The sequence below is a fragment of the Artibeus jamaicensis genome, unplaced genomic scaffold (assembly GCF_021234435.1).
Source record: "Artibeus jamaicensis isolate MK-2021 breed Jamaican fruit bat unplaced genomic scaffold, CSHL_Jam_final scaffold_1689, whole genome shotgun sequence".
NCBI lineage: Eukaryota > Metazoa > Chordata > Mammalia > Chiroptera > Phyllostomidae > Artibeus > Artibeus jamaicensis.
Window position 1 is genome coordinate 2,563,016 of NW_026522029.1, and position 14,790 is coordinate 2,577,805.

The 14,790-nt window shown below is 50.7% G+C and overlaps 1 protein-coding gene across 1 annotated transcript in view; it reads left to right on the forward strand.

Moving 5' to 3' along the window:
- Window positions 1-9,052: 9,052 nt before the first annotated feature.
- The window catches only part of VTCN1 (V-set domain containing T cell activation inhibitor 1), a 46,100-nt gene continuing 40,362 nt past the window's right edge, over window positions 9,053-14,790 (forward strand). Inside the window, exon 1 of the mRNA XM_037135098.2 lies at window positions 9,053-9,108. Within this exon, the coding sequence (XP_036990993.2) occupies window positions 9,077-9,108 (32 nt within the window). The 5' untranslated portion in view covers window positions 9,053-9,076. The remainder of the gene's footprint in view (window positions 9,109-14,790) is intronic.

Here is a 14,790-nt window from a genome sequence, read left to right on the forward strand (position 1 = left end):
GAGAGAGAAGAGGAAGGGGACCCCTTCTCCAGGAGAATGAGAAGGACTGAGGAAGGCCATGTGGGAGATGCTTCAGAAGCCTTGGAAGAGCAACAAGGTTTTGCTGAGCCGAGCAGGTGGAGGCAGCTGGCAAGCTAATAGGACTAGACCAAGGGCTCCTCTGTAAGAAACCTTGGGCCACATGGTCGACAGTCCTCTCTCCTCTAAATCCTCCAGCTTTGTTGCTCATGAATCCCTCAGATGCCACACAATATGTGCATTTCCAGTTAAATCTAAAAGAGGAGAAGGTGTCCCCTCAGGGGGGCAATTAGCAGAGGTTCTAAGTGACTGGTTCTATTTTTAGAACTGTAACCAGCCAATCATCTGAACCACTACACAGCCCATTGTGTTTGAGAAACAGAGTGGACTATATAAAAAAAAACCATACCCTTCTGACGAGAAACTGGTGGGGCGGGTAGCTCAGGCCCTGGTTTCAAAAAGTTTAGGATCAAATAAATAGGTGTAAAGACCTTCACTAGTATAACCTTATGGATGAGAAAACTGAGCACAGAAAGATGAAGGGCCCTCCCCAAGGTCACACGACAGACCAGTGTCAGAGGTAAAGCCCAACAGTGAACTCACAGTCCCCGGCTCCTTATATGACCACCGAGATCTTTGGCCAGGGCCCCTCACACAATGCCTGCTTCCCCCCTTGTTAATAGCAGTAGGAGCCACCGGCCAACCCATTTGCTTAGTCAAGTGGCAGTTCTCACCTAACTGTGACCACTGCAAAGAAGAATGACAGACATCGGCTGAGTTAGCCTGGAATCTGTGTTCCCGTAGTTCACAAACTCGAGCTGAGAAACAGACTGTGGGTTGTACTGCTGGGTAAGGACATGATTCACAAGGTTGTGGCAGGGATCACTGGCCCTGGCTCTGACCAAGTGCAGAAAACAAGGTTGTGATTTCAGAGACCAAAAACAGTCACTTGAAACCATGGTTTCAGCTTGAGACTCCAACTTGGCCTTGTGTTTTCCCGACAGCTGACCAATTTCTGTTTGCATAGTCTAATCACAACCTGAATAGCAACTTCCTCATATGCTTCTAAAACAGTCTTCCCTTCCCCTCCTAATACTATAAATGGATCCACTATTTCTTATGTAACTAGATCCCTTTGTTCCATGGCAATCTCAGTCTTTAGGTTGGAATGTGTGGGATATCTTGTGACCAGACCGGGGACAAAGATGGGACTGGGCACCGACACTGGTCACAGCTCTGTTTGACCTGCTGCAGTCAGAAACTTGATGGGAAATGATGTGATTAGGAAGAGACAACAAGCCCATGTGTGAAACTGTACAAAGTCTGATCACAGGCCTTAATACACTTAAAAGCATGTAGAGGAAATAAGAGAGGAAGGCCCAAAACTCTGACAATAAACGTTAAAGTCGGCTGGTGGTTGGTGGCCTCGCTCATAGGCCTAGTGGTTGACTGGCTCTCAGTGGAGGTTCTACCAACCTCCAGAGGGACAGAGAAGTATAACCCTCCTCTGAGGAGGAACAACGAATATTCAGCACCAACATTTCAATCCTCCATCATTGTCCTTCCTGTTCAGGTGCAGCTTTGGGAAAGGACACACGTGGAGCCTGAAGCAGGCTGGGGACTCACCTCACCAGGTGGGCCTGGAACATCATCCCTGGAGCCGGGCAGCCCCACCCCCAGCCTTTCTCCCCAAACCTTGCAGGTATTCTGCTCAGAGCAGAAGGCATGTGTGTAGTTTGGAACAGCAGAGTGTAGAAAGGAAGGAAGAGTGGGCCTTATCTGCAGACTCTTATAGGTTGAATCGTGTCTTCCCAAAAAGACATATTGTAGCCCCCAGTACTTCAGAATGTTTCCTGGCTTGGAGACAGGGTCTTCGCAGAGGTAATTAAGTTAAAATGAGGTCATTAGAATGAGTTCTGATCCAATATGACTGGTATTCTTGTAAAAAGGGGAAGATGATAAGAAGACACAGGGAAAGATGGCCATCTGTAAGTCAACGAGGGAGGCGTGAGACAGACCCTTCCCTCACAGCCCTCAAAGGAACTAACCCTGTCAACACTTCGATGGCTGACGACCAGCCTCCAGAGCTGTGAGACAGTAAATGCCTGTTGCCTAAGCCACCCAGTCTGTGGTACTTTGTTATGGCTGTGCTTATGTAGCAAACTAACACAGTGAACATCTCCAGTTGCTTACTAGGGACTGTCTGGATGCTCTTTTGACAGGGTTTCTAGATCCATACCAGGCTAGCAGGAAAGAGACCCACGATCAACTGGTAAGGTTGTCCATGAATGGGGGGTGCAGAACAGCATTAAATTTAGAGTCAACCAACCAGATCATGCACCCAGGCTCCAGCACATTGTGACTTCATGATGGCAGCAGGGGTCGCGCAAACTTGTGAACCGGCGAACTGATGGTTGGGGCTGCCAGGAGTCCACGCCTGAGGGCCTCGTTGAAGGGTGCAGGAAGGGAAATGGACAGCAAGGACAGAGGGCAGAACGGAGAGCTGGTGATAAAGCAGCCAGCCCCTCCCTAAGAACAGAGCACTAGCAATTGCTAAAGGAATGTCCAAGTCTCGAATGAAATGACAGCTCCTTAATATTTTACTAGATGTCAACTTCCCTTTCAATTAGCCTTTTTGAAGTTTGTTGTGTTAAGACCACAGGTCTGCTCTTTCCAGCTCTGCTGAGTATCATGAGATTTCTTCACCTCTAGCAGAGTATCATGATTCCAAAACCTTGCTAACTACGAGGCATTTTCCAGAGCAGGTCTCAGAATGTGTTAGTGTATAAGACAAAGGCTGAAATATTGACGAAAAGGTGCGGAGTTGTGGGTGTGGTAGTTGCTTTTGGCAGGTGAGGGCCTCTCTTTATTTCCTTCCTGCTGGCAGATTCAACAACAAACTTTTTCATTATAAACTCTAGTGTGTGCGCATGCATACAGGTGTGTATATATGTTTGTGTAAAGGTTTTAGCATGCCGGGTGCTCCATAGAACACCATTCCAATTGGGAAGCAGGATAGCACCACTGCTGTAGGCATTAGGGTTAGCTTAGCAGGCTCCCTGCAGTAGTAGTAATGGTGAGATGCCATCTGAAGTGACTTCAGAGGCAGTGACCTTCAGCAGGAAACTCAGAGCAGAGTGAAATGAAGACAGTGTATCTATTGTCTGTGCAACCAACATCCCAAAAGTAGTGGCTCAAAACAACAATGATTTCATTTGATCATGATTATGTGGGTCCGTAATTTGGCCTGGGCTCAGCGGGGTGATTCTTCCATCCACCTGAGGTCATTCAGGTGGCTGCAGATAGCTATCAGGTGGCCAAGAGCCTGGCTGATACAGGGGACCTCAGCTGGGCTGACCCATCTCTGTCCCACAGGCTTTATCAGGAGGGGGTGGGAGAGTCCTCAGCAGCCGGCAGGGCTAGCCCAAAAATGCACAAGCTCTTCTCAGGCCTCTGTTTACATGCCCCTTGCTAATGTCCCAAGGCTAAGCCCAGAGTCAGTGTGGGAGTGGACTGCACAAAGGCTTAGATACACAAAGGCAGGATTCTTTGGGTGCCTTCAGTGTAAGAATACCCCACAGTTTGCCTTTCTGAGAACCTCTGTGACCTGTTCTGAGACTCTCACAGGTGAAACTGGTGAACAGCTGAAGTGCTTCCTTTGGAGGCAGGTTCAAGAGCGAGGTGAAGTCTTCGGTACTTTCATTACTTGATCCCACCTGCACACGCAGCCAAGGAGGCCTGAGGAAACTCACATCAGTAACCTTGAACTCTGAGACTCAGTTTCCCGGGGGGTTATGGTGAGGATCACGTGAGCTCCCCCGGCCTTTTGTGAAAAGCCCAAAGTTGCACACATATAAACAGACGCTCCTCCGTCAGCCAGGAGAAGCCACGGGGAAACTTTATACCGGCGCCCAGGAAAATGTTCAGTCAACGGGAAAATAAGAGTTCGGGATGAGTGGGCTGTTTAACTCTTTTTTTAATGCAGAAATTCATGTATTTATTTGTTTATTTATTATTTTAAAAATCCTCACAGAAGGATATATTTTTATTGATTTTTGAGAGAAAGAAAGGGAGAGAGAGAGAAACATCGACATCAGAGAGAAAGATTGGTCACTTGCCCCCTGTACGTGCCCCGACCAGGGATCGAACCCACCCCCAGGGTAGTGCCCTGAAGGGAGACTGAACCGGCAACCTTGTTGGTGTTTGGGACAACGCTGCAACCAGCTGAGCCACCCAGCTGACCGACCCAGCTAGTGCTGTTTAAAGCGTTTTTTAAAAACTTCACGAGATGATCTTCTGGTTCCAGATAATTTGAAGTTAGCCTTGGTCTCTGTTTGTCTCTCTCCCCAAGACCAGCAAGGAGAAAACAGATTGTGTATCTGCTTTACCTTCTGTTCTAACCCTAAATGGTTTCTCTATCTCGTATGCAACCTGTCCTCTCTTGCTCCTAATAGCCTCAACCACTTTAAGACATCTCGGCTGATGAGTATTTAATGGATTACACTCCGGGTTGATCCCAGCTCCCCCATCCATCCAATGTTACCAAGTCATTTTTATGTATCTGGCGTGGTGCAAGGGCCTGGCGACAGGAAGGTGAATGAGGCGGAGCTTTCCTCCTCTAGGAACTCACAGGCTAGTGACGAGACAGATGCATAAACAGGAAATGGTGCTATTAGTGGGCGCTGTGAAAAAAACCGTGCATCTATTCAACAAACACGTTAATAATCCCTTACCCTGTGCATGTCTTATGCTGGTACAATACAGAAATGAATAAAATGTCTTTGTATTTTTTTAAATTAATCCTCATCCAAGGATATGTTTACTAGTTTTTAGACAGAGTAGAAGGGAGAGAGAGAGAGAGAAAGAGATCAGTGTGACAGGGAAACACCAGTCACCTGCTTCTTATACGTGCCCTGAGTGGGGATCAAACCCACAACCTTGGTGCGTGCCCTGACTGAGAATTAAACCAGCAACCTTTTGGTGGTGTATGAGATGGTGCTCCAACCAACTGAGCCACCCGGCCAGGACAACAAAATGTCTTTCTATTTTTAAGGAGTCTCTAGAGAAGGAGGTGGATAGGTCAGCAATCACAATTTAGGACATAGAAGTCGGCACGAGGTTCCCATGGGGGCCGAGAGTATGGTTCCTGTTAGACTGAGCGGTGGAGGAAAGTTTCCTACAGAATGTGTATAAAACACGAGAAGGCTGAGCGATGGTTTCAGGCAGAAGGGGAAACATGCAGAAAGGCACAGTGGCTTGGGAAGCGTGATGCCTTCGAGAAACCCAAAGCAGCTCAGCACGCCTGGTGCACCAGTGAGGGGACAAGTGAAAGCACAGCCTGGAGCGGCAGGCAGAGGCCAGGATGCAGGCGCTGGAGAACCAGGGTCACTCCAACCTGGGAAGCGGTCTGATCGGACCTGCATTCCAGAAAGATCATTCCAGCAGCAGTGGGTGGATTGGCACATATAGGGGCACCCTGGGAGCAAGACAATGAACCTGGAGACTGTTTGACAGTTCTCTTCAAATGGGAAATAATGAGGGATCGAATTCAGGTGATATTATCGGGGATAGAGAGGAGGTGGCCTTGGAAGGCATAAAGGAGTGAATTGTGTCTTCCTCTGAAAAAAACGTTATGTCGATAACGTTTGGAGGTACAGTCCTAACCCCTGTACCTCAGAATGGGGCTGTGTTTGGAGACAGAGTCTTTACAGAGGTGATTACGGTCAAGGTCCGCAGGGTAACCTCTGATCCCAGAGGACTGCTTTGCTTGTAAGACTTGGACACAGAGGCATACAGCAGGAAGACCAGGTGACAACGCTGGGAGAAGATGACCATGGACCAGCCAATGAGAGAGGCCTCAGACCTTACGGGCAAGAAGGGGCTGGAAAGAGGAATTCCAAGTCATGAAATCCAAAGACCTACAACCAAGATTGCTCTATCCAGCAAAGTTTTCATTTAGAATGGAAGGACTGATAAAGTGCTTCTCAGATAAGATCAAATTCAAGGAGTTCATCATCACCGAGCCCTTATTATATGAAATGTTAAAGGGACTTACCTAAGAAAAAGAAGTTAAAAAAACATGAACAGTGAAAGGACAGCAAACTCACAGTTATTAACAACCACACCTAAAACAAAAGCAAACTAAAAGGACAGCTAGATCAGGAGTGGAAACATAGAAATGAAGATCTCAAGGAGGGTTAGCAACAGGGGAGTGGGAGGAGGAGAAGGGGGGCAAAGGTACAGAAAATAAGTAGCATAGACAGTAGATAGAAAATAGATGGGGGGGCAAGAATAGGATGGGAAATATAGAATCTAAAGAACTTGAGACACATGGTCATAAACTAAAGGGGGGTAATGGTGGGGACGGGGGGTAGGGTGGAGGGGAATGAAGGGGGGAATAGAACAACTGTAATGGCATAATCAACCAATCAATAATGAAAAGAAAAGAAAAGAAAAAAATAACAAAGTATACAATCCAAAAAAAAAAAAAGAAACTGACCCTGCTGATGCTGTGATCTTGGACTTCCAGCCTCCAGAATTGTGAGGAAATACGTTTCTGTCATTTAAGACACGGGGTCTGTGGCACTGTTATGGGAACCAGAGCAAACTAACACGAGGAGGACGAATCGGGAGGCTTGGGGACCATGGGGAAGAGAGAGCAGAGGGTGACGTTCAGGTCTCTGACTTGGGCGATCTGGCACGGGGTGCAGCCGTGTTCCAGGAGGGTTGGCCCAGGGAGAGCCGGGGGTCACAAATGAGAGATGGTGTGCTGCAGCTCAGACATGTTCAGTTCTGGGTCCGTGTAGGGCCACAGGCGGAGACGCCCAAGCAGCTGGACGTGTGGGGTGGGGCTCAGTCAGGAGGTATGGCCCGGGGACATGGAGATCTTCAGACGTAAGGGCAGTTGAAGCAGAGGAGTGGGCAAGGCCACTGGGGACATCGGCACTGTGAGGAGGCAGAGGGCTGAGCCCCTGAGAACCCCATCACTGGCGGGAGAGGTGAAAGAACAGCCCGGCACAGTGGGAAGCATTAGGCATTTTTCAGAGAAGAAAGTGTCAGGACAGGCTCTTGGGGGAGGAAGGGGACGGGATGAAAGACGGTGAAGGGATTAACTAAAGAACCTTTATGCACAACCCCTGGACCGAGACAGATTCAGGGACTGATTTAGGGAGGGGAGAGGGTGGGGCTGGGTGGAGGTGGGGAAGGGGAGAAATAAACAATAAAAAGAAAAGAACGAAAATAGAGGTTCTCAAAACCTGGAGAGATCATGTTTCAAAGTCTCTCTTCTCCCTCTCACATACACTCTCTCACACTCACACACACACACACACTCACACACACGTTTATGTTACTATGCCATTTTGCAGTGTCGGTTGTTCCTTTGCAATGAATTGTCCCATTATTTTATGTTCACTGATCTTCTGCTTTCAGGGTCAGATCCAGAGCGATGTCCCTCCTGGTGGGTAAGCTCCTCCTGACAGAAGCGACCCCCGGTCGGTCACTTTACCACTCACTCAGGGGCATCTTGGTGGGTTGTCTTGTTTATCCCCCAGGGCTCCCCTTAGCCCGCCCCTGATGACGATGGGTAAATGGAGGAGGCTCAGTGACCCTGCTCTGGGGTGTGTGAGGAGAGGCTGCTCTGTTTAGGGCACGTTGAGGAGCTGGGCGGAAACCCTGTGTCTGTAGGGAGGGGGCCCTGTACAGAAGTTACTGAAATCACTGCTCTCCCTTCCCCAGCCGCCCAGACTGGGGAGAATCCAGTTAGCACGGGCGCTTTGTAGGTTCCAGGCGCCACCCTTTTACTTACTCTGGGGAAAGGGAAGGCACGTGGACCCCTGTCATCTGCTCCCGTCCAACTCAGGGAGAGGCGCCACAAAGAAAGGTACGTTCCCCAGAGTCACATGAGGAATGAAGGACCCAGGCCTTGGGCCTGGCTCTGGCTGACTAAAGATCCTGCTGCTGCTGCATGACCTTCTCCTCTGCTGTCTGCTCCAAGCACCTAGTCCTCCCGTCCCGTCCTTTCCCCGCATGGAGTGCGCCATGCTGACTCCAGCAGCGCATGCATCAACCCTGGAATCATCCTGCCTCAGTCCTTTATCCAGAAATAAGCTGTCATTCGGCCGGCACCCTGTGAACCAGTCAGCCCATTAGTGGGGGTTACTATCCAGGGTCCTCCTCCTCCAGGCTATGGGGGGAATGCCAGAAACACTGCGAAGAGAGTGAGCTTTATGCCTTAAGAATATCCTGTCCTGTTGGGAACCTGAGCCCGGGGTGAAATGTTGCAGATGAGCTTTTCTCTCAAACCCACTCACCCGACAGCAATAGCCTATGGAATGCACATTCGGTGGTTTTTTTTAGAGTCTCAAATAATTGCGAGGTGGCCAGGCAGGCCGTCCCCCCTGTCACTGAAATGAAACAGAAGAGCTGTGTCCACCCAGCTGGGCAGTCTCGGCGCCTGCGGCGAGGGCGGTCTTGAGGGACAAACTTGGCACTCTCCTCCAGTGTCCGAGACTCCCTCAGCCTTTCTGAGGCCCCTCAGCATGACTGTCCTGCACGAGAGACACCACTAGTGCTCAGCCAGCCTGAGCGTCAGCAGCCAGCAGGCAAGGGGACTCGCAGCCTCCCGCTTCTGGGCATGGCCCTGACACTTTGAGCTGTCCCAGGCCCTTCTTATTTGGAGATGGGATCTCCATCCCTGGTGCCCCTTCCACAGAGTCAGGAGGGCCAGACGTGCACTGAATACCAGCCCTGAAGCAGGGGCCTGGGAAGCTTCTCTGTGTCACTGTCTCACCAGGTCAGGGCTTGGAAAGGCGGCTCTGCGTGCCTGGTCCCTGGCCGGCTGGGAGCAGGCCTCCCCTGTGCCTGCAGGGGCGTCTGCACAGCCATGCGTTTCCTCATACCTGAGCCGTCCACAGCGCACGCACCACTCCCGGCCGGGGCTCATTATTTAAGACCAGCACACCAGAGGAGCTGGCCGTGAGTCACAGCACCAGCAGGGCAGAGGCAGCGCAGCTCACCCGGCTCCCCGAGCACGTGGGAAGGGACCCCTCCCCTCGCCATGGCATCCCTGGGGCAGATCATCTTCTGGAGGTAATGCACACTTCTCTCTCCTTGCAGGTGAAGGGCACGGGGGTGGGTCTTGGGGGTGTTGAGACTGCTGGGCTGGCCCATAGCTCCCTACCTGGATTCTTATTTGATCCAGCATTGGGCTGGCAGGAGCCTGGCCAGACAAGAACCTAACTGACACCCCAGCCACTTGGGGCACCTGTTCAGGGTTAGGTTGGCTTTCTGTTGTGGAGGGCTGACACCTGCTGGGACAGCTCTGGACCAAGGAGTGAGGGTGCCCGACTGGGGGGCTGCACTTAGACACAAGGCTCTTGTGGGGGCACCGAGCAGGGTGGCATGGATGCTTGGTAGGGGGGAAGGGAATCGGTGACTGAGGATGGGTAGGATGCAGGGGAACATTCTAAATAGCCCCAGGAGGAAGGAGGGGGCTGTGTAGGCTTTGACACTTCTCCGTGGGGGCCATGTCTCTGTACTGCTGGGTAATTCACTCTAACACCCCGTCCCACCCCCCAGCCCCAGGGTGGGGTCTCTCGTCTTCTTGGGGCTCCTTGGAGAGGAGACTCCTGCTGCTGCTGCAGCTGAGAAAATGGGCCTTTGCAGGAGGCCAGAGGCAGCCCACCTGGGGGCTGGTGGGGGAGTTAGGGAGAGACAGACAAAGAAACAACCGGAGTGGGCTGTGTGAAGTGCTGTTGAGCAGGCGGATGAGCAGAGCTGAGAGGTGGAGAGCCCCGCTGACAGGAGGGGCGCTGGGACCAGCAGAACCCCCCCGAGTCCCACCCCGCCTACTGCTCCTCTCACTGAGCTTCCTCTGGTTGCTTCTTTCCCTCAGGACACCGCTTACCTCTCTGGAAGGAAAGAGGTGGAAAGTGAAGGAAGGGTTCTCCTGAAATGGTTGTTGATTGGATGTTGTCACAACTCCTGACAGGGTGTAGGAAGACTGAGTGGTTTGTGTCTCTTCCAGTGAGAGGAAGAAAGAGAGAGGAGAGAAAACCTCAGCTTAACAGAAAAGTCTGTGAAGAGACTGAGAGAACATTACTTCCCAGCAACAGCCTAGAAAATTCTCTTCCTAAAACACAATGTCAGCTCCCTCCCTGTGTCCACCTGCAATGGCCCGGCCTGCAGCAGGAGCTGGGGTGGCGTGGGGGTGGGGACGTCGCTGTGTGACGCTCAGGGCTGTCTGGCAGTGCTCCGCTGCCCGTGCCCCACAAGGGCACTCTGCCACTGGAAAGGCAGCAGGTGTGTGGGGGTGAGGGGGAGTGGGTGGGGGAGGCTTTCGTCTGGACTCCTCCACCCTGCAAGAATGTCCCCCAAACACCTACGTCAGTGGAACTGGTGCTTTGCCAGTGCCTTCCATCTCCCTGCCCTGGGCTAGGCTATGCTGTACAGTGGCCTCCTTTAATCCTCGCAGCAGCCTGTGAGGGTTCATTGTCACCTCAGAGAACTTAGGTCAAGTGCTCAAGGCCACACAGCCTGTAAGAAGCAGGGCAGCATTCACATCCCCTCCACCTGCCTCTGAAACCCAAGCTCTCCCTCTGGCACTTTGCTCGACCCGCTCCCTGGCCATCCCAGCTCCTCCAGCCCCCTCTTCCATACCTTGGTCCCATAGATGTGAAAGTCCCCATGCAACAAATGGTTCTGTTGTCCCCAATATGTGGGTTTCTAATGATACATTACAACCAGCCTCACTGGTTTTGCAGGAGGATTAGCAGGAGGTGGGTGTTCAAAATGTGGGTCCCCTGCGCTTCAGAGACCCGTTGGAGTTCACAGAGGCTCCTGTTCTTGGCCCTAGATTAGCATTTCACGCTCTACAGTTGCCAACGCAGTGATAATCCACAGGGGCAGCAGATCCTTTGTACAAAGGGGCCACCAGGAAGAGGGTTAATGGGCAGGCTTGTTGGGAAGCAGGGGCTGGAGAGCGCGTCCCAGGGAAGCAGGGGGAGCCCACCTGGGGGAACCTGGTGTCCACACTTGGCCCTAAACAACCCTGTCTTCGCCATAATTCCTTCATTCATAACAACACTGTAGTGAAGTGATCGTGGCCATCAGTGGAGTAGGGGAGCTCGTGGGAGGGCCTGCCGTGCTCTGTGGACCCAGGGGATTAGTCTCCTAAATAATTACCAGGGAGCTTACAACCTTCAAATCTCATGCTCAAATGCATGCCCCAAAGGGAGAGAAGGCTGGAGTGCAGGTTCCACTGTGCCTAGCCTTTCTGGGACATTTACGAGCTGTGTGGTCAAAACTCCACTCCCCTTTCCCATCATGGCAGTCAGTGGGCACAGCCCTCACCCATGGAACATTTGCTGAGTGTTTGCTAAGAGTCTAAGGATGGAAACGTCAGGATCCCTGCTCTGCAACAATCATGTTCTGGTCAACAACATTAACTGGGCACTTACTATGTGCTGGGCATTGCACCATTGTACTATGGCAAAGATGACTCAGACACTGACAGATTGTAGGCCAACAGGGAGAGAGGCTACTAAATAGTGGGTTATGGAACAATAATTCCATAGTCGTTCATAAACCATGAGACAATCAGGGCAGGGTGCGCTTCCCTAACTGGAGGCCCAGGGGAAGGTTTCCTGAGCCAGGTGATGGCTGGACTTAGTTTTTTAGGGGGTTGGTGACAGTGCTAAGTCTTGAAGATTGAGTTGGCATGATCCAGGTAAAGAAGAGTGGGAAGGACACTCTAGGCAAAGAAATTGGATAGAATAGGATAGAACTGGGTAGACTAGCATAGGCCGGGATAACAGAACAAAACTCATGAACTACCACCCGGGCTGGTAAGCTATGAGCTACTCTGTCATCATCAGAGCATGAAGTCTCAGGAAGGGGGGAGCTGAAATGAGGCTGAAGAAGCCGAGCCAGGTGGTGCTGGTCCCTACCGACCAGACTTACGGGTCAGGAACGCTTGAGGGCTGTCAAGCAGGGGAATCCTTCTGGTTTTCCTCTTCGGTGGGTTACCCCAGAGGCAGCATGGAGGATGGCTATGTGGGAGCCATGAAGCAAGGAGAACAGCAGGAAAACAGCTGCAGCCACAAATAGAAGGAATGAGAAGGACCTGAAGCTGAGAGTGACAGCAGGGACCCAGAGGGAGACAACCTATTTAAGAAACATTGAGGATAAATGTTGGTATTTGATAAAATGAATGGAGGTGATATTGGTGATATTTGATGAATGAATGGAGTGGCAGGCAGCAGAGAATGAGGCATAGGGTGGAACCTGGAAGACCCCCGTGTTTCCAGATCGGGCAGAGTGAGTTGGGGAAGAAGAAGAGAGATGAGAGTTAACTTTGGCACATGCTGACTCTGAGGTTCCCCTGGGACTTCCCGGTGGAGATGCTCAGCGGGCATGGGAAGGTTTGAGGATGAGACAAGGAGAGGGCAGGCCTGGAGATACCAATCTGGGGGTCGATGATCTGGGGTGTTTTCTAAGGAAAGGAGAAGGGCCTGGGATGGGAAACTAAAGAACACTAACATTTAATGGCAGGCAGATGACGCAGGGACAAAGAAAGAGTTGGGAGTAAATGGTGGGAAGGTAAGAAGAGATCAGGAAAAGTCTCATGGACCTCAATAGAGCAGAGTTTCATGGGGCTCACAGAGCTGGTGGGAGTGTAATATAGGCCCAGTCCATCCTGGCACTGATGGGGAGATCCAGTCCAGACACAACCACGGCCTATGCAGCATTTAAACAGAACTCATGTGGCTTTGCCCACAATGTGAGAAAGACATGCTACCAAGTAGTCCCTGCACCCAAATGAGGCCAAGAAGGAACAAAGATCCTCTAAGTGTAGGCTGAAGGAGGGCTCATGGTTACATTGAGCACACACAGTTGCAAAGAATACCAGGTAGCTGTAACAACTCGTAGCTCTGCTTCCAGAAAGCAGAGCTACAAGTTCAAGCAGAAGTGAGGCCCAGTCGGCATGGATTTCAAATTGCTACTCTGCCATCCTTCCTTCCTCCCATCTTCCCCTGCCTTATTTCCTTCCTCCCTTCCTTTTCCCTGGATTCTTCATCTGTCCCACTCTGGCTCTTCTGTCTGAAGAGAGGTCTTTGGAGCATTTAAAATTGGGGGAAACGACCCATGACAATGGGATTGATGAAAACATGTCAAAGGAAGGGTGGAGAATGAGGAATCCTTCTACCAGAGAAAGGTGGATGAAAGAGAATGAGGAAGGCTAGAACAAGGGAGGCTCAAGGAGCTTTGCTCACTTGGGAATCTTGGTTTCCCATTGCCTTGAGCTTTTAAGCTGGTACCTGGACCAGACCTTGGTGGCCAGAGACAAGGGTGCTTGGCAACCCAATAAAAGTTGACCTGGTGAGAAAATCTTATCTCCAAAGGGAGATCTCAGCACAGGCCATGTTGACACTTGGAACCACACTGAGATAGAAGACGGGCCCAGCTTTCAGACTCTTTAAACCTATAAAATCTGAGGCTTCAGGACCTTTGGAGCCCATTCCCATGAATAGGACAGAAAGATGGACAATGAGATCAATTGCACATTGGAAGCAACACTTAAACAGGTGGCACTGTGTTCCTGTCCCATCAGGAGTACACTATCTTCTGAGCATGGGTCTCTTTTCCTGTCTTCACCTGTAGTGACACTACCCATTTCTTTCACCGTTCGCCCAAATGCCATTTCCACTTGGAAGTCTTCCTGGATCTTTCTAGTTGCCATTAATTGCTCCTTTTGTGTTTGCAGCTGGCCAGGTTGATGACTATCTATCTGTGCCCTGTGCCTTTTCCCTCAGGGGGGTTAGGAGGGTCTGGCCTTCATCATGTTCCTTATTGTAGGGAGACGGTGTAGCACCAGGGCTGTGTATCTGGGACCTGGAACCAGACTGCATCAGAGGTTCAGATCCTCATGTCACTGTGAACACTCAACCTCCATGAGCCTCAATTTCCCTGCCAACAAGATGAGTCTGATAACAGAACCTGATCCCAGGGTCTTGTGATGAGCTATGGCAATTACGTGCTTGGCGATTATATGCTCTAAAGACTCAGAGCTATTGCTAGAGTCTTTATTTGCAACTCCCTTGACAAGGCCTGGTTCTCCATAGCAATTTGTTAACGTCAACTCCATGACTCCATAAACTGTGCTGCCCCTGAAATAGATGTTTTAGTAAGAACATGCTCTGGATAAAGTGCCACTGGGGCCCCTTCAAGGGAGTTAACCCTTAGCAACTCCCTGGAGAATATTCCCAGAGCTCTCCAGATTCATGTTTTGAAACTAAATCAAGCCCACCCCACCTTTTGTTCTGTATGCATCTCAGACACTCTTTCTCTAAACCTGCCAGTGACTGGGGTCAGAATAAAGGTCTGGCTCTGCTGGCGTGGTGCATTAAGGCTGGCGAGTGAGCCTGCCAGGTCCTTGCGTATATGAGCTCAGTGTCCACATCTTCCTGATGGGGCCTTCCTGACATCAAGAGCCAGTGTTAAGGGGCAGTAGGAGCTATGCAGCTATGACCAAGCACTGGATAACAGTTAATTAGCTAAACTGCCTCATGCTCCTAATTATCCCCATTTCATAGATGCAAATGTTTTTGCTGCTCAGTGTCTCCCAGCCAGCCCAAAGCAGGAACCAACAAGTTCCTACCTAGGTCTTGAACTGACTTGTATGAGAAAATTATCTTTCCAATCAGCTCTCCTTCACAGCCTGCCACTCAAAGCAGGACCCATCTCATCACTGGCAAAACTCCCTTCCTCCGG